Here is a 19,659-nt window from a genome sequence, read left to right on the forward strand (position 1 = left end):
AACTCTGCAAGCCCATCCAGATCAACCACAGGACCAATGGTCTCAAAGACAGAGCACAGACCTTGCAAGACAGACACAGAGTAGCTGTGTGGTACAGAGAAACAAGCTGTGATTAGCACACTCAGGGTGTGGGTTGCGGTCCAGCCACCACCTGTGCTTAGCTTGCAGCTCTGGTGTCATGGACTTGAAAACTCTACTTCCTTACCTCCGCAGTGCCAAGGGTCAAGCTGTGAGCAGCATTGAGCATTCACAGGCCATCTTCTGGGAGATAGCCCCAGATTGTGGTGTGAAGGACGAGAGTGATGGTGGGCACCCAGCACGTAAGACTTTGTGGGCCTGTGGTACAACTGGAGCCAAAGGACAAACATGTAGAGGGGGGTGGGGTACACAGCCAGCCACTGGGTTGGGCAGGCAGTGAGGTGAGAGACAGATCCAGAGACAGTGAGCAGGACAGGACTGACACAGGGAGGGCAGACTGATCTGCATCCTAGAAGTCTAGGTCACAGGGAGGGACAGCAAGGACAGCAAGGGCTCTAGAATTCTGTTCCTGGGGGAAGGGTGTACCTGGTCATCCTTCATTCTCTGGGGTGAGCTGACCTGGATGCACAGTGAGTGCCCATAAATGCTGAACTAGGAAGACAGGAGAGGGCTCTGCATGGGCTGTAACAGGTGAGCCACGTGTGAAGAGGTCACATGGGCTGCCTTCAGATGACACCGTATGTCACTTTGTGCAGCCTGTTCTACAGCCTTTTCCCTCACTCCTAGGATAAGAGCCTGAGGGCCACCCATGGCAGAACTGCAATTGTCAAGGGGAAGGTATTAATGAGCTATCTAGACCAACCCAATTCCAACTATGAGTCTTGCTCACAGGCCTTGTTCCTTTGTAATACATCTTGATAGCCAGAAGCTGCAATGTACAGTCAGGGGTCACCTGGTCACCTCTGACAGAGATCCCATCAGCTGAGCCTCTTCAGAAAGGAGTAGGAAAACAAAGTTCAGCCATACAAGCCTATTCTAAGGGAGTCATTAATATTTTCAGCAGTAGTCATGACCAGAAGGTCTAGTGGACTCAAAGCTTGCCACTGGCCTAAATAACTGAACCATCTGTCCCTTGGCCAGTGGACCATGGAGGCAAAACAAGTGTCACTGAGAGTCAGTGGCTGAGCAGCCAGGAAGGTTGGTAGACACCCAGAATTTACATATGGACCTGCTTCTGCAGGGAGTCAGAGATGAGAAGATGGGCTAATGTTTGAACCCAAAGAAATGAAAGATCCAAGAAGCTCTCATCGAACAGCGTAGTCCCCAGGATAAACCTTGTGCCAGGTCAGGGATTGGTGCAGAGCAGGTTGAGTCCTACCCACTTGTGTCCCGCAAGTCCTACATGTATGCCTGTACCACTTGTATGGCACATCAGCCACACAGCACATCCTGCTATAAACAGGACCTGCTATGTCCCTTCTCCTCAGCCACTTCTTCCCCTACCTCCCCTGGTATAATTGTAGCTGCAGATAGAATGCAGACAGAACCTGTTACCTAAAGTACAGGATCAGCTCCTACACATGGTTAAAGTACAGGACTCAACCCAGGAGCAGCTTGAGTCAGGAGCCAAGTGCGTAAACTAGAGTATATTACCAGTGTCTTTACACTATGCTCATTGCCCCTCCTGAGCCTCCTGACTCCCACACACTTCCTGTCTGAGTGCAACAAGCATCTGAGCACTCTCACATGTCAGCCAAACTGCTGTCTGCACTCTGACCCTATACAGCGGCAAGGGCTGGATCAGGGCTGGGCTTCTGCATTGTTTGGAAAACATGTTTGTTACTATAGCAGCCCACCCAGAAACACCTCTGTGGGCTCAGCTTTGATCTGACACCTCGTTCCCTGGGCTCTGCTCTGTAGTTCTGCTACTAGAACCAAAGCCAGAGGCAGTCATGCCTGTGAGACAAAGTGCCTGGGTGCTGAACTGTGCCGCCACCATCTGTGGTCCCACCCTTGTCAGAAGAAGGGGAAGTCTCCACCTGTGCTAGGCAAGGAGTGTTGCTTTTTCCCTCCCTTATTCTTTCCATCATTGGATCTCTCTCTCTCTCTCTCTCTCTCTCTCTCTCTCTCTCTCTCTCTCTCTCTCTCTCTCTCTCTCTCTCTCTCTCTCTCTCTCTCTCTCTCTCTCTCTCTCGCAGAACCGGGGATTGAACTGAAGCCGTTGTGCTTGCCGGGGAAGTGCTTATTCCATTAAGCCATCTCCCCACCTAATGGAGGACCTCTCTCTCTTTTTTTTAATATAATCATGATTTTTTTTTGGAACTGGGGATTGAACTCATACCCTTGCGCTTGCCAGGGAAGCGCTTATTCCACTGAGCCATCTCCCCAGCATTCCACCGAGCCATCTCCCCAGCACTGAGCCATCTCCCCAGTCCATCATTGGAAAGATGGCCTCCAGAGCATGAGAATGTGTACAACCCATTATTTCACACAGGTGTCTTTTGTAATTAGATTAAGTAGATTTGGGGCCCATCGCCTTATAATAAGGGCCATCTTGAGCTTCAGATTCATCTACTTGGGCCCTTTCAATGTCCTGTACTTAGCAGCATTCTTACTTGAAGATCTTGTATAGCTGCTTATTTTTCCTCATGGTTGGTTATTGGCTCTTACGTTCTGCAGTGGTGAACTGTAAGTTCACCTTCAGTGAGAATTTCCTATGAGAACCCTGAACACCTGGGTCAGTGGGACAGCTCTCAAAGAGAGATGTTGACTCGCCTCTGCCAGAGAGCTCCAGACAGCCCAGAACCAACTTTTATGCTGAACCCCAAAACTCATACAAACGTAGCACTATAGTTACAAATTTGTACTATCTTTTTTCCACCTGCAGCTCAAATTGAATTAGTTAAGCTTTCATTCTATCTCCCTGAACAGATACATGGTTTATGATTACTATGGCATATATATATATATATATATATTTCAGTATGATTGAGTTCTGTTGAAACCTTAGGCAGAGGTTTCTACCCTGTTCTCACTGGATGACAGGCCCAAGCCTTCATCATTGCCTTGCTTAGACATTACAACCCATGCCGTGTGGCTACCTGAACCGCCAACTTCACTCTACTGACATCCAGGGCACAGCACCACTTCTTCCTCTTCCCATTGTGGTCTTCAGCTTCCTTTTCACTTCTGGGCCAAGGACTGCCTTACCCTCCTGCTAGTTAAGCGAGGGAGGGGAAAGAAAGAGGACATACGTGTGCCAATTCCCCACAACGAATAGAATCATTATGCACTGCAAGCATGTACTAATGCAAATTTTTTTAAAAAGTGGCAAAGATGTATCTCAGTGCAAAGGCCCTAGGTTCACTTCCAGGCTGGCCACAAAAGTAAGAATTCAGTAGAGAAGATGCAATGATTTAAAACTATTTTCAACATATAGTGTGTTTATCAGGACCTAAGACTATCATATGAAAAGTTGCATCTATACAATTTTTATTTGCAAATACAAGTAAATACAGTTTTAAAATTAACAGAAATGATTCTGGTTACCTCTTGCTCAGTTTTTTTAGGTGTTTTATAGTGAGGAAGCTTTCAGATTCTCAGGTCCACCTACTGCTGAAAATCTAGGTTGTTCCCAATGACACTTTACAAAATAAACTAAACAATAGAGAAAGGAAATGAGCTGTCTGAGGCATACATAGGCCTCCTACCAAGTTTCTCCTGCAAGGGACAAGCAAAGATGTGCTTGGGTTATAAGCTGAAACAATTGGGATTTTGATTGACCCTAAACCCAGGAGCTGGTCCTGTGAAGGTACAAGGAAAAGAGGGCCCATGCCACTGGTTCTGCCCCATGCATGGACCTGAGGCTGCGGGCAGGGGCAGCTGGAGCATGTGGGACAGGCAGCGCTCCAGAGAGGTCAGCCACTCACGCTTGCTGGAGCCCGGCTGCGGCACATCCACCCGGTACACGGAGAGCCGGCCCACAGCCCCGCACACAGCGCCCTTCTCGCCTTTGCACTCGTGGTTGCATTCGTTCAGCCCGACACGTGCAGCAGGCAGCCGGTTCCCACAGTAGCACTCTGCCCCAGCCTCCAAGCCAGCATAAATGTAGGACCTGCAGGAGACCAAGCCGGGTGAGTCAGGACCTGAGCCCTGGGTGTGGGCAGAGGACCTAATTGCAGGAAGGTACGGGTCAGGCCATGCAGCCAGGCCTGGGGAGATCTGGTCTGGACTTGAACCTGAGGTTAAGTCTCGGTGAACATGCAGGGTCATAGCCATCAGCACTGGCCTAAGGGATCAGTTTTCATCCTGAATTAAAAGGCTATCTAAGTGCAGGAGCCAGTTTTTCTTTTGTCATGCACATTTTGGCCACACTGGTCTATCTTGTGAGCTCAGAGCTTTGATGCCATCCGTGTTACAGGTTTTGATGGGACGAAATCAGAGGTGTGCTGGGAAACTGACAGGGGTTGGGAGGGTCCCATAGCAATCAGCGCCTGCCAACTGTGTGGTGGAAACACTCGCCCCACAGCCACGGGTTCACGGCAGCTTTCAAAACAAAAGTTGGTCCCAGGCCCAACACCACTAGTTTGACACATCAGCCACATAGCACATCGTGCTATAAACAGGACCTGCTGCACGTCACTTCTCCTCGGCCACTCGTTCCCATTTCCCCTGATGCAATTATAGCTGCAGATAGAGAATGGAGCTGTAACCTGTTACCTAAAGCACAGGACTGTACTGAGAGAAAGCAATCACCCTTTCAAAACCTGATTCCCAGTCGATCCTAGTGTAAAAAGCCCAGCCTGAGAACCCAGATAGTGAGAAGTATCTGGTGGCTGCATGGCTACTTGCTAGCTGTGAGATCCTGATGTTACTTCCTCCATCTCAGTGTCAGTTTCCTTAACTGCTAGGAGACTAGAATGAGACTGTTTTCTTCCTTGTTCCAGCTTTATTTAGGCTATAAAGCATCTAAGTAGGGACCTTATCCTTTATTTCTCTAGTCTCAGTTTTGTCATCAATAAAATGGGTATAATTAATTTCTACTAGGGGCTGTGAGGCTTTATGTGACATAAAATGTGTTAAGGACTCTAGGGTGCTAAAGCAGATGAAGAGCAGCCTGCTCCCGCTGCTCCACCCAGATGGGTGATATGTGCTCATGGTGAATTGCGACTGGCTGTGTGTTAAGGCCCATTTCCTGGCACCTGACAAGTGTCTGGTAACTCCTGGGTGTGCCAGCAGTATCAGAAAAGGCAAATCTTATCATGAATGCACGATAGGAACACTCATCCTGCCAGAGGTGGAAAGGGCCTTGGAAATATCTACGTTCCAGGTCTTTATTTCATTTTACACAAAGAGAACACTGAGGCTTGGGGAAGGAAAAGCATTCATCAAAGTCAAGCAGGAAGTGCTTGGAACGACTGGGTTAGAAGTCAGGTCTCTCGACACTGAGGTCTCTTGCCATCTGCCAATGAGCTTCTTCTGGCCAAATGAGAGCAAACCCACTGCGGTCTCATCACGCTAGGACCGCTGGGACCAAGTCCTGCCCCGTTCCCAGGGCAGCCAACAGCGGAGGGCCCAGCACTTACCGCTCTGCGCACGCATCCTGGCAATGGGCAACCGTCATCTTCCTCAGGTCGTAGAACACCGCCCCCTTCAGAGTCCTCTCCTGACCTTCATCACGGAAGCATCCCATGTAGGTTCCTGCAAGCAGGCAAGCGGTGATCAGAGGCCTGAGAGAGGCTTCAGACTTAGGGAAAGCGAGGGGTCATCCAGCCCTCCAGGCTGTAGTCCGACCTCCCCTCCGCGCAGGAGCCAAGTAGGCCCCTGGAGTTCTTGTTTATTTCCTGCCCTTTTCTCAGTTAATGGCCCACTGTCCTCCACGCAGTCCTGTCAGGAGCCCTGGGTAGACTGGTCACTGCTTTCCTCTACTGCTCCCCAAGTGCCTGTATCTACATTTGGAGTTTTAAATTCATTATTATTCTTTAGATATACACATTACAGGGTATAGTTTAATTATTCAATATATGTATACAGTATACAATGATTAAATTAATATTTGATTTCCTTAAATATTTAAGAAAATCAGTTTTATTTACCTGTGATAGTTGAAGGGTTTAATGGCCTCCCATAGCCCTCACCACCTCCTTCCCATCCCTGCTCCCAGGCTCGGAGGGGCCCCTGTGCCTCTTCAAATGTCCCAAGAGAAAGTTCTCCATGGGGGTCACTGGGAAGACTGTGAGTCCGTAGTCAGGGAAAAGCTGATAATAGCTGACATAAAGATCTTTCAAAAGGGAGGAGCTATGTTTATAAAGACATTTGATGTCTGCTGTTGGTGTGTGTAAGTGGAATCTATTAGAGTGGAAGATGGGGCCCTGCATGGGAATCAATGGGACCAAGGGGTCACAGAGCCCTCTACAGTCCCCTTGGCACATCTCTGTCCCTCACTAGTGACACTGGGGATGACATGAGGCAGTGGGGGACACTGACCTAACTAGGCAGGGGCCAGTGAAAGATCAGCCCTGCCCTGTCCTCCAAGGGAAGGAAATGCCTTGAGGAGATGTACAGAACACTCAGAGAATGGGATTACAATGTAAACACAGCATTAGGCATGGAAATGTCACATGCACGCCAGTGTTTTGAAGGAATGGCACTTTGGGAATTTGCAAACACGCCACCACATGGTCCCCAAGCTGTGAAGGCATACCCACAATAGCTGTGCCGGGATCTGGATTGGGCACCTGTGATAAAGCTGTCACATATCTCCCCAAGAACTTCTGAATTCAGCTACTGGTGCCTCCACAATGTCACCTGTGGAATGTGCACGCCGCCAGAGGAATTAGGCTGTCATTGGAAGGTAGGTCAGAGGCTTCCAGGCAGCTGTCACTCCCACAGGACATTTTGGTGAGGAGGAAAGGCCTGACGGCCAACATTTCCCAATTCTTCAAGGACAGGGAAATGTCACCTCTATTCCTGCCAAGAATGAGGTCTGGCACCACGTGCTGAGGTCATGGAGGAGGGTCCACTGTCCTTTACCTCTTGGGGCCCACGGTAGGCAGGCAGTGGTTTTCATGAGTGTGAGCACTGCTACACTGCCACACCTCTGACCTTGCTGTCACTTCAGCTGTCTGTGCCTCAGTTTCCTCCATAGAAGGTGATGTGCATACCTAAACCTCCTGAGGCAGGCTTACTTCTCCTGCCCCGCCTTTGGACCCATCCTTGTTTCTCCTCTAGATTCACTCTGGGCTTCCTATCTATTTTTTATTTTATTTTTATTTTTTTATTTTAGGGAAGGGTCTACAGGGTGTTTAGGATCTCACTACTAGATCAGACTCATTGTGGTCTGCCTATTTACAGCCTCCCAAGAGCTGGGATTACAGGTGCACACCACCAACACCCAGTCCCTGCGCCTGCTTACAGGTGCTTTAATCTGCTGAGCTATTTGGCTGGCCCTTCCTACCCGTCCTGAAGGCTGAGACCCTGACTTCAACCAATCTAGTCTCTCTTTGCTCTTGATTTTTTTCATTAAATTAAAAAAAAAATATTTGGTACAGGGTCTCGCTGTGCAGCTCAGACTTGTAGTGGTCCTGCTGTCTCTGCCTCCACAGTGCTGGGACTACAGGTGTGTGCCAGCACGCCTGACTTCAGGGTTGGCATGGTATATGGTACTCTGGATCAAATTTGGGTCCTTGTGCTTGCCAGGCAGGCACTTAGATGGCTGAGTTATCTCCCCAGACCCTGCTCTGGATCTTTGTATGTTTTGTCTGAATAACTCATCCATCAGCCACTTCCTTGCCATTGACTGTTGCTGTTAACAATCTTCTCAAGCCATGTGTCTTGTCTCTGCAACATGACTGGAGCTTCTTCGAGGGCAGGGGTCATGTGCACATTTACCCTAGCTGGTGACCCTTCAGTGACTCATCAGGGTTAGGCACAATGTCCCTGTCGGCGGCTAACTGAACAGTGGGCTACAGCTCCTGAGAACCACACTGAGGTGTCCTGTGGGTGCAAGAGTGGGTGCAGAGAAGCAAACTCAGGGAGGGGTTGGACTTGCCCACTCTACTGAGTGCAGTTCTCAGGGATTTAGTGTAAGAAAGGCATAGCCAAGGGGAATGACAATAGCTTCAGGATCCAAAGAACCTGAAGATCCTCAGATCAGAGGATGCCAGGGCTGAGGAATGAGTCGACATCTACCTGCTTTTGTATCTATCAAAGGTCTGGCCTTTCCCAAGTTAGGAACCTCCTGGGGTGACCTTCCTGGGGGGATGCTCCTCAGCATCTATGGCCATACCCAGCATACCAACTGAGCCTACCAACCACAGCACCTGCTACCTCCTTACCCGGGACTGCCTTCCCAACCCTGGCTCCTGTAAGCCTCTCTCTCCTGTAAGCTTCAGTCCTGTACCATACGCAGTATGTATCACTACAGAAATCTTATCCAGGCAGTCAGCATGCATTTTTCTCCTCTGTTTTCTTAGTAAAAGAAAACCACTATATGAGAAATTTCTGATGTGTTGCTCAGTAAAAAAAAAAGGTCATTACTGTTTTCAATTAAACACCCAAAACCCTTATCACTGTAGTTGGGATATTTAACCACAAGGATCTAAACATGCTAGGGCTCAAAACTTTCCAAGGCTGAAGCAGCCACAGACATATTTCTGGGAAACTGGATGGAAACAGCCTTCGGGAAAAGACTGAATTGGGTTGAAATTGTAGCTCTATCACTAGCTACCTATGTAACCTGGGATGTGCAACTTACCCTCTTTGAGTCTCAGTCTCCTTATCTGTGAAATGGGAACCTGGTGCCAGGGCCATGGGGTGGTCGTGAGGATTCCCTAAGATAACCCATATCAAGTGTCTGAAGCTGGGCGTGGTATAGGAAATGCTCAGTAGCAACCCTTTGTATTACTCATAGTTCATTATTAATAGTGAAAGCTTCCAGTGGCTTTTACTTCCCTGAAACAAATTCTTCACCATTAAAATAGTGAGAACTCCACTTACACCAGAAGGCTGTGTACATCTCTAGTAAACCACTATTATTATTCTGATCCAACATTCTACCCAGAGACCTAGTGTGACAAGGAATCGGCAAACATTAGTTGAATAATTAGCACATTAATAATAAAGAGAAAAAGTGGTTTCCAGCAGATAGGCTTGATTCTTGTGAACACAAAGGGTGGCCAGAAGTTACTGACTGGCCAGTTATGGGCCTGACCAGGGTGGAGAGGAAGGCCCTGCCCGGCCCCTTCTGCGTAGCCAGGGCCTGAGACTCAGATGGTCCCTCTGGTTTGTAAGTAGCAGGTCATCTCTTTTACCCTCAAACATAAAAAACCGTTTTCCTAACTTCCTGACAGAGGCAAGAATATACAGAGAAGAAAGAACTTTCGAGGGATACGCCGGGACACATCCCCGGGTGGATTTATTACTTTCGGCTGAAATGGAGGCGATGTATTATTGTCTGTGACTCCACATCTGTTCATTTGCACATCAAAATGGACAAGCCGTGAGGCTATTAACGATGGCTTTGGAGATATTGGAATGTCTTTGGAAATTACTATCAATAAAAAACAAACTGGCTATGGAGAAGTTACTATTTTTCCCTTAGTAAACTTACTGACATTTTATTCCATTATGGATGTTGTCCAAGGTATAATGAAATGCCCTGTGATTGATGGAGCCTCCTGCAGCTTCCTCGGCTTGCAAGATCCCCTTTCAGGAGTGTGGCGGGCTGCCCAGGCCGCAAAGACACTCTGGCTTTGTCTGCAGCCCCAGCAGCTTCATGGAGGGCTGCATTCTGGGCCACTCTCCACCACTGAATCCTGTCTGCCTATACGGGACCCCTAGGCCCTAGAGCCCCTGGAGGGCTACTGGACCAACGCCCTGCCTTCCCCTCCTTCCCGTGAAGACCCCCAGCCATGTCACAACAGGGCCTTCCCCAGACAGGCTTTTTTATATTCTGCAGGGAGAGCAGATTCCTCCCCTAAGTCCCAGGGTATATTCAAAATATTTAACAACCCATGGAGATCAGGGACTACTCGGAAATGGGAAATGTTGCCACTCAGCACTGACCCTGGGTGCCCTTCCTCTGTCAAGGTACAGAAGTCACCCCAGAGGCTAACTGCAGGAACTATCAACAGGTGTGGAAGTGGTCCTAGCTGCTTGAGAAGACTGCTGTTGGATAGCAGATGAGTATCTGTCCTACCTACATCTAACCACAGTCTCTCCAGCTTTTACCAGAACCCCTTCTTTCACCACGTTAAGTCGCTGGAGGTAACCACCACTTTACACTATCACACTTAATCCTCAGAATAACCAGAAGGTGTGCATCTCCATCTGTGTTTTAGAGCACCCTGGAGAAATCAAGTGAGATGCCCAAGGTTACCAGTAAAGCTGTGGCTGAGCCGGGGTCCAACGCCTGATCTGTCTAAGCTCAAAGCAGGAACTCTGGATGACTGGCCCATACAGCTCAGCCTGGAACCTGGTAGAATTCCAGAAAAAGCCCAGGGCACTTTACATCCCAGGTCCTACAGAGCAGTTTGTCAAGGCCATCAGCCTGCAGGGCCTCCTTCTCTAGTTGCCGCAGAACCAGACAACGGGATCCATGAACCTGGGCAGGGATCCTGGGTCCAGAGACACCACCGAGCACCTACCTCGGCTGCGGATGGCTTGCCTGGGGGCCTCAGGACCAAGTGTGGGTGTCACATGTGGATCGTTCACAAAGTGGTGGAACCAGCGGCGCCGCACTGAGCTGCGGTTTCTCCGGGGCCAGCGGAGTCCAGGTGGGAGCCGGGCAAGAGGGCTCTGCAACACGTCCACATTAAGCAGCAGGTCTGAACTGACCCGGGAGTCCTGGAGGCCTCTGCTGTCCAGCAGGCCCACGCCCAGTGCCACAGTGGCCACTGGTAAGGCCTGCAGGGTGCTAGGTGCCCGGGGGCCCTGGGGGAGGGCCATTCGGGCCCGCTGCAGTAGCAGCAAAGTGCCGGTCATCAAATAGGCAGCCGTGAGGAAGAGCAGCAGGAACTGTGTTCTGCGGAGAAACTTCTGGAGTCGGAAGAAAGGTTTGGCCATGCCCCCGGGCAGGAGGGCTCCCGGCTGGAGCCCGGGGACGGCTCCTAGCACCCGGGAAGGAGGGAGGCCTGGGCCTCCGGGTGTGTCATCCTCGCATCCTGGCTCCTGGCTCCTGTCTGAGCTCCCCTAGGCTACTGGTACTGCAGCAGGTCCTGTAGACATTCCTAGGGCACCATGTCTTCTCATGCAGCCATGAGGCCCTGCAACTGCAGCATCTGCCCAGGAGCCACCAGCTTCCCCATCACTGTCGTCTACTGATTCTCATCTTCTGGCATGGAAACCTAGAAAAATGGAGAAAAAATACTTAGATGTCATTGCAGGTCTGCCTCCCTCCACAGGTCCATGGCTGAATTATCAAAGGGGCTAGCTGTGTTGCAAGAGCCCTGGGCACAGGACTTGGTTCAGACCCCAGCTCTGCCACTGGCCAGCTTTGTGACAAATTGCTTTACCCTTCTGAGTCTCAGCTTCATCATCTATACAATGAAGTTAATGCTCTGCTCTTGAGTTGCACTGAAAATCCTGTGATAATAGCAACAGCAACAAGCCAAAGAAAAAGGGCAGCTGCTTACCAAGTCCTTTACTGAGTCCTAGGCACTCAGCGAAACACATTACACATTATTTTATTTAACCAATCCAATGCAGTGGACACTGTAATTGCCCAATTTGTAGATGTGGAAATTAGCAAACTGGAGGCAAAGTGATTTTACCAGTCACACAGTTGGGAAACATAAGGGCCAAGGTGTTGAACACTCTCTATTCAGATTTCATCCTCTTGAAAAAGCCAGTCTGTCATGAGACACCTGATATATATATATATATATATATAGATATATATATATATATATACTTAGGGTAGGCAGTATATGCAGCAGGTGCTGGATACATGCATGCAATAAGCTGATTCCAAGGTGTGCATTGGGACTGTGAGATGTGCACTGGAAGGAGATTTTGTGGAGGGTGGTAGCTGGCTCTCACAAAATAGGGACCCAAGGGAGGGAGTCGGTTTTAGGACCTTCTAGCCAATGCCAAAGGATCAGGATAGCGCTGAGGCTGGACACTTGGGGTGGAGAAGGCAGAAGGCTTTCTAGCGGCACTCTCACCCTCAGGCACTTGCTCCTCAGGAAGCAGCACTCCAGGCCAGCTCTGGTTCCCACTGGCGGAGCCTCTGAAGTGTGCTGTTAGGGTTGGCAGAGGGCTCTGCAGCTGCCGTGAGCCGGGCTGCCGTGTGAGGAAGGCCCTCGACACAAAGAGCAGGCTTGTCCTAGGAGAAAGGGCCCCAGAAGCATGACTAAGCCACTGCCCGTAACTAACGTGGCCTGGGACCTATGCCAGGTCTACGCAGCCGTTCAATGGCTGCTCTGTGTGCCACTGGGGACAGACGGACAGTGGGAGAAGAATGACAATGTTTGGGCTCTGGGGCTGGCATTCTAGGCCCCCAGAGAGGCAGCCTGGACCAGCACGGCCCTTCATGAGTAAGCTCTGAGGGTGTCCAAGGTCCAGGGCTCCGGGGGGGGGGGGCAGAGACACAGCAACACAGGTTGGCCGGGCGTGGTAATCAGCAAATGAAGGTGCAATTAAGCAGAAGCGCCATGCCACTTGAGGAGGGTGTAAGAGCCTTTCTCTTCTCTCTAAGCTATGTGTCTGCTGGGCCTACCCCAGAGAGCCTTAGACTTGTAAAACCATGGAGAAAATCCTACAAAATCCTGACTGATCTCTCTGCCTCCAGCTTTGGCCCTGCCAATCCATCTTCCACAAGGCTGCAAGGGTGATCCTCCTAACATGCAAATCTGCTCATGGTGCTCCCCTGCTTAAAACCCCTTTCAATGGGGCCCTGGGGTTGTGGGGATAAACTCCAAGCTCCTTAGCTTGATGTACAGGGCCCCTTTCATGATCTGGCCTGGCCAGCCGGAGCCCTTCTCAGGTCCCTTCTGCAACACCTCCACCACCACATTCCAGCACGGGTACCTGCAAACGCAGCACCTGTGCCTTTGCACCTGCTGCCTTTATGTCTCTTCCTCCCTTCACCTGCCCGGTTTCTACACAGCCCCTACCATTCAGCCCAGGGGTCAGTTCCTTCACCATGCTCCCTGGGGAAGAACCCTTCAGTACCACCCACTCACGGGCATAGAGTCCTTGGGCATCCCATAGCTTGTGCTGACCCCATCCTAGCACTCTCCATGGTATGATGATTAGCACTGTCCATCTCCTCGAGCATCCTCAGAGGACTTGGATCAGCTCCAGGGGAGAAGCCAGCCCCTGTTCATGTTTGTCACTCTGGCCCCCAACCTGAGGCATGATATGGTGCGGCTGCTTAGTGATCTTTGTGAATGTGTTGTTTCAATTAAGGACAGCACAGAAAAATAAACTGGTCCTGCTAATGGAAACTTGTACCTGCAGGGACAGATCTCAAATGCCACTCATCCAGAGCTGTGGTGAAGCCTACGATATGGGGCAGTCAAAGGATGCAGCTCCACAGCTGGCATCTTTCAGGGACAGGGCATTATGTGGGCTTTATGTGGTATTTGATCCACCCAGTAATTCCACGAAGAAGGCTTTCCAGCTGTGTTTGCAAAAGGGTTTTAGTTAAATGATGTTGGGATCCTATCGTGGAAAGATCCAAGAAAACTAAAATGAAGGGTGAGAGGTGGCATTCTCACTAGGAAAGAAAGCTTCTGTTGACACAGAGCAGAAAGGTATGGCTCCGCAGTTCAGAATTTTAAAGGCAAGACATGGTGTAATGTCCATATACAGTCTGTGACTCAGATTTGGATACTCGATACAAGTAGCAACAAGGTGCAGGTGGGTGGGGAGTTGGGGCCCACCCATCGGGAGTCAGCCTTGCTCAAGTCCTTCCGGGTGCTTCCCATTCCCAAAGGCTCTCCCTTGGTCTGGCAAGGGGGCTGCTAAGCACCATGAGGCAAATACCACCCATCAGACAGAGTTCCCTAGGCCAGGTCTCTTGTAAGGCAGACTGTCATCTCCATCTTTTAAAATGGCAAAGCTGTCCCCATGCCAGGACACCAGCCAAGGTGGGCGGGGTGAACTGTACACCCAAAGCATCAGGAGCTCATCCCCTTGCCCTGGACTTCCTCAGCACTGTCCTACCAAATCCCTATTTGAAAACTCTCTGCCAAAGTCACCACTCCACGAGGCTGAGATTACAGGCCGTCGAGGGCTTAGATCACAGCTGGTTTATCTCCACATCCTCAGACCTCCATACACAGCTAGGAGGGCAGTGATCAGAAATGTTTGTGGAGTGGCTTCACAAAGTGGTTGTGGGGAGGCCTGAACACATGCGCAAGGGTTCACAGCCAACCTATGAGACGAGACAAACAGCAGAACCAGCCGAAAATTGGACAAGGATCTGGCCAGTGGCTGTCTAGAAGTGCGTGGGAAGTGCCCGCTGCATCTCAGGTCCAGCAAGCCTTCTAGTAGAGCAATCTTGTGCAGACAAACTGCTGTCCATCACAGAGCTCCAGCTCCTCATCTGCTAAACAGGCATAAGCAGGCATTATTGTGGGATGAGCCCAGGGAGTGGATGTGACACTTCTATTACCTACCATGGCGTGTACTGGTTATAAATGCAAAATAGGTGAATAAATACCAACTGGAGGACAGCACTACAGCAGCACTATCACTGGCGAAATCAGACTCGGTGGACCCTGCCCTCCCTCTGAGGCCCCTGCGCCCTGGCATGGAACCACTCTTGTGTAAAGCTGATACCTACGCTAAGATTGCTGTTAGCAACTGCTGTTTTTCTCAGTGCCATCATATAATAAGCTCTGCAGCATTAGTAAACAGGTTAGATAGGCTGCGCCCTTCCCTGGCACCATCTCCTTTACTCCACAGGGCAGAAGCCCTGCTTCCTTATGCTGCAAAGCCGAGTTCTGTCCTGCACTTAGCAAGGTGACACTCAGTGCCCAAGATTAGACCATGAGAGCCAGCAGCGAGACCTGAGCCACCTGTGCCCAGAGCCTCCCTTGTGCCCACTGAACTTCCTATTTCTCTCCCTACCCCAACTCCAGCTTTGCATGAGATGAGAGTTATTCTTGAAAGGAGTTTTGTGTGCTCCTCTCAGCAGTTTTTTGAACTTGTGCCAGGCCGAAGCTCCTGGAGACGCTGCCGTGCGTGGTGTCTGCTGAGCCAAACCTCTCAGATGCTGCCATGTAGGTAAGTGTCCCCACCTCCTGGGGCTGGCACAAAGCATCCTCAGAGTCCCTTCCTTTCTGGAAGTCACCACGTTCTTTCCCAAGGTGAAGCCTTCCCCAAGGGTCTTACAGCCACACAAGGCGTATTGGGGAGAGGCTGGTGAACCCACTGCACCCTTGCCTGGGGCTTGGCCCTGCTGAAAGGCAGCATGTGAGCTGCATAAAAGTGCCCCCCCCGCATGCTCACTGCCTTCCAGAGGTCTTAGAGTTGCTATAGAGCAAAGCAAGGCCTGAGGACAGGGACCCTGAGTTCCCTCTCGGGAGGGAGAGGAGAATAGAATAACCGAAAAGAGAGTCTTCTGTGAGTGCCAGGGAAGGAGCCAGAGCCTACAGCAGGTGGAACTCAGCAGCCCTGAGCCCTAGCAAGGAGGAAGAGGGGGTGGACGGCACTTGCTTCTCAGCCAAGCTGGGGACAGAGACTGAAGGGGGGCAGCAGAGAGATGCGGCAGTCACTGGAACTGGGCCAGGTGACCAACAGGCTCTGGGGTTCAGTCATGTGATGCCACCTCCCTTTGACTGCCTTGCCAGAGAGCAGGAGCAGGGGAGAGGAGAAGGAACTGGGCCAATTCAGCCACTGCAGCAAAGGCCAGGAACATCTCCTGACTCAAAGCTGTACACTCAGAACAGGGTGAGAATGGTGCCCTGCAAGTTGCTTCCAAGAGAAGCCAATGAACATCCATGCCCCAGCAGCTCGGAGGACTGTGGTGAAGCCACACAGGGTAGCTTCTGGCTGGGCAACCCCTCCCTAGTCTTTCCCTTCTCTGACTTTTGCCTCTGTCCCTTCTCAGGCTCAGGCACTGTGTGCTAGCCACAATGTCCCTGGCCAGCTTGAGATGCTTAAGTTCCCCCTTTCCCCACTCCCCAGTTCATTCTTGCCTTTCTGTCAGTGAGGGATGGCTGGATCCCATTGCATCACTTGGAAATGCTTCAGTCCACCAAGACTTCACTTCAAGGATACCTCTATGATATTTCTCTGATGTCTGGAGCAGGGCTGTTCAGAGGGGGCAGTGAAACTAAATGCTGCTGCCACAGGGATGACCTGTGCCTGGGTTTTGTTTTCTACCTTGAATCAGGCTGCCTGCTAATGTCCCCAAGTCGCCTCCCAGCATGCAAGTCCCTTGCAGGGGCAGTCAGTTCCTCTGCTGCCTCTGAGCCCACTGTGCTTACCCCAGATCCCAGGCCCCTACGCCCAGAAGGCTGAGAAAGGCAGCAAGAAACCCACTAACCACAAACCTACCGCTCTTGCCAGGCAGACAGCCTGAGGAGTAGGAATGGGGTGCAGTCTCTGTCTCTGAGGAGGCAGATCTCTATCATTTATGCTTCAAGAATTAAAAGGAAAGATCCAAAATAAATTGTACAAAATATATAAAATGTACTAGTTAACAAGCTTATATCATTCCTATATTGTTATACTTATCTCAAGCATCACATCTTTCCCCATTTATGTATACAACCGTGATTTGTCAATCACAATAAAACATACAAAAAATTAAAAAGGTCAAATCTCCATTCACTGCAAACAGGGAGAAATCTTTCAGTAAGCCTATTGCTAAAGTTCATGTAATAATAAATTTTATATGCCGCATTTGAGAATGCAAAGTACTTTTACATACTATTAAGTGTGTTGGCTGAACGAGCAGATGAACAAATGAATGAATGATCTTCCCACAAACTTAGGAAGTTATTATATTATGAATCATTATTCCCATTAGATAGATACAGATTGTGAGCCAGAGAGAGGACCAATTGTCTTGAACAAAAGCAAACAACTACTGCTAGACTGAACTCAAGTTTTCTGATTCCAAGTGTGCAGTATCATCTGCCATCTCACATGGCCTTCATTTTCTCAACATCAAATAGGGGTCCAAGCACCCCCAAGCACTGTGCGGGGGGCTGGGGTTTCAAAGAGAGACAGAGCCCCATGTGGGGCCTAGCATTTTTCTTTTGATTGATGGGGAGGCCATCCCACTTTTTACACAGCCAATCACAAACTCTCTTGGGCTATCTCTGAGCTATCACTTCATCAGCACCTCCCCTAATTTGTTCACATATTTCTTCCATCAGCCCAAGACACTCCAGGGGCATTTCTGTCCTCAGAACCCTGATGGTCCCACTGTAAAGGCAGCCACCTTCTGAGAAGGGACTAGCAACTCCAGAGGCTTCTGGGAAGGGAAGCCAAGGGGGAGGGCCTTACCACATATCCAGAGGTGCACTATGTTATGTAGCTCACAAAATTAATCCAGCTCCATCCATTTCCTGAGCCTACACTAGGAGGTGGGGGCGACGCATAAATAGGGGTCCTCCCCTAATACAATGCCCTGAAGTGGCACACTTGTGATCATTTTTCAGGGCACAGGTCAACATGGTGATTTTAATGTCAAGATGAGGAAACATTACTTCCAACAATAAGAAGCAAGACTGGGAGGCACAGGGAAAAAGCAGTGGAAGGACTTTGTCACCCTATTCATTCCCCAAAGGAGGAGGGCAGGCTCCAGCCCAGCCTCACCCCAGATATTGGGACTCAGCTCTGTCCCTGCTGGTGTGTATCATCACTCTCCTGGGTAAAGACACTGAAGGTCTAACCACCTACAGAGCTTCCCCAGATCTTGAGGTCCTTGGCCTTGACCTTATGGAAGCACCACCAAAAGGACAGAGACTGCTTCTCACCAAGTCTGATCACAGTATGAGCCAGATGGGAATACCAGCTGGGAGTGTCTACAAAGAGAACACTGTCCCCAGAGAGGATTTGATCTGGGCCTGGAGGCTCTGAGTTACCTGCTTGCACTGACTCTATAAGGCTCCAGCTCTGTGTCTCACTGACTTAAGAGAGACAAGAGCTTGGACTGAACTGGCCAGATTGGAGGCTCAGGCCTAGCAGCAGGCCAACCAGTGGCCTGGATTACCCCTTTCTGCCCAAAGAGACAGCTGTCCAGCCTTCTGCTTAATCCAGGCTTCCCTTCTCTTCTGACCACATGTACTGCAAGGTACTGGGTGCCCAATGAAAAGTGGAATCCCTCACCTTTCCTAGGGGACCAGAGAGAACAAACACACTGAGGCCTAGAAGATGAAGCTGCAGGTGAGGGCCACCGGCTTCCCATGGGAAGAGCAGTAAGGTTGCACACCCACCCAGCTGGTGGCCAAGCTGCCTTCAGCCCCTGTGTCTCTGGGATAGGTCCTGCTTTTCCTCCTAAAAACTCTGGGCTCTGACAGCTTTCCCTGAAGCTCCTTCTGTAGGGGACTTCCGAGGGCCGTGTGTCTCTGTGTGTGTGTGCGCGCGTGTGTGTAGGGGGCATGTCTGGGAGAAATAAATCTGTTCCTACCTGCAGGAAGACCACAGACCACTTTGTCCTCTGTCCAGGAGGTAGAGGCATCCAGTGACAGAGGTGCTGTGCATAGAAGAGGGTCAACCAGTGTGAGGCCTCCTCTAACTCTTTCACTCCCCACCAGCCTGATGCCTGATAACCTAGCAATTCAAAGGAAAGGTCCTCACTTCTGATCCCAACCACAGGTGCAAACGTGGGCTGTGCTGGTGCTGCCTGCCACCCGAGCATGCTCTTCCAGCAACAGGAGGGATGAGGCACCAGTGGCTACAGAAGGGCAGAGTAGTACCCCTCATGTCTATCTTCGGAGCAGTGGCCAGGGGGCTGGATCCTAGGGCAGGTTTGTGGCGCTGGAACCTCCACATCAGCCCTAAACGGGTTAGTAGAAGGGGCAGAGTTCCCTCTCCCTGTCCTCACGTCCCCAAGGGGGAACTAGCACCGATCAGGTATCAGGCACGGATAACCGGAAAGAGTCTGAGAGGCTATTTTGAGGCAGGGACCCTGCCAGGATCCTTCTGAGGATCAAAGGAAAACTCGTGAGCAGCGTCCAGTCTGAGTCTCCATCCACACCTAGGAGATGCGAGGGTCTGTATCGGGTAATCTTCCAACATAATAGGTACATTTTGATTTAGCCTCTATCTCTGTTCAAGTTCTCAAAGAGATAGGGGAAACCGTCCACTGACCGGAAGCCTGGACTGGTAGCGGAACGAGGAGCTGCTAATGGTGAACGTCTCCGCCCAGGAGCGAGGCAGCGCGCACCCCAAATCCTGTCCTGGCCCCCTCGGGGCTCCTTCTGCGGCGCCCTCCCGGCAAAGGAGCCGGTCACAGAGACCGCCGGTGGGGAAACCAGGCTTGTGCAACTGCTTAGCGCACCCCCGCCCGGCCGATTGTTGCGAAGCGCTCCCGCGACACGCACACGCTCACACTCTGCTTCTCCGGGAGGTCGACCCCCGCTGCGCCACCCCGAAGCCCCAGCAGGTGCAGCCTCGCCGCGCTCCCAGCCGCGTCTACACAAACTTGTTTGCCCGCATCAGGGGAAACCCCCGCTCGCGGCACGCACAGGGTCCCAGCTGGGGCACCCAGGAGAC

General features: G+C 50.7%; 1 protein-coding gene across 2 annotated transcripts in view; it reads right to left on the reverse strand.

The window, feature by feature from the left end:
* The window catches only part of Wscd1 (WSC domain containing 1), a 45,194-nt gene that overhangs the window by 22,942 nt on the left and 2,593 nt on the right, over positions 1-19,659 (reverse strand). Inside the window, exons 1-4 of one of the 2 annotated variants that reach the window (XM_004638313.2) lie at positions 18,572-18,591; positions 10,626-11,324; positions 5,565-5,679; positions 3,909-4,093 (exon numbers count right to left, since the gene is read on the reverse strand). In XM_004638313.2, the coding sequence (XP_004638370.1) occupies positions 3,909-4,093; positions 5,565-5,679; positions 10,626-11,043 (718 nt within the window). In that variant the 5' untranslated portion in view covers positions 11,044-11,324; positions 18,572-18,591. Of the gene's footprint in view, positions 1-3,908; positions 4,094-5,564; positions 5,680-10,625; positions 11,325-18,571; positions 18,592-19,659 lie in introns of those variants that run through there. The other variant, XM_023723376.1, reaches the window with a different exon arrangement.

The sequence above is a fragment of the Octodon degus genome, unplaced genomic scaffold (assembly GCF_000260255.1).
Source record: "Octodon degus isolate 3935 unplaced genomic scaffold, OctDeg1.0 scaffold00098, whole genome shotgun sequence".
In the NCBI taxonomy this organism is placed as follows: domain Eukaryota; kingdom Metazoa; phylum Chordata; class Mammalia; order Rodentia; family Octodontidae; genus Octodon; species Octodon degus.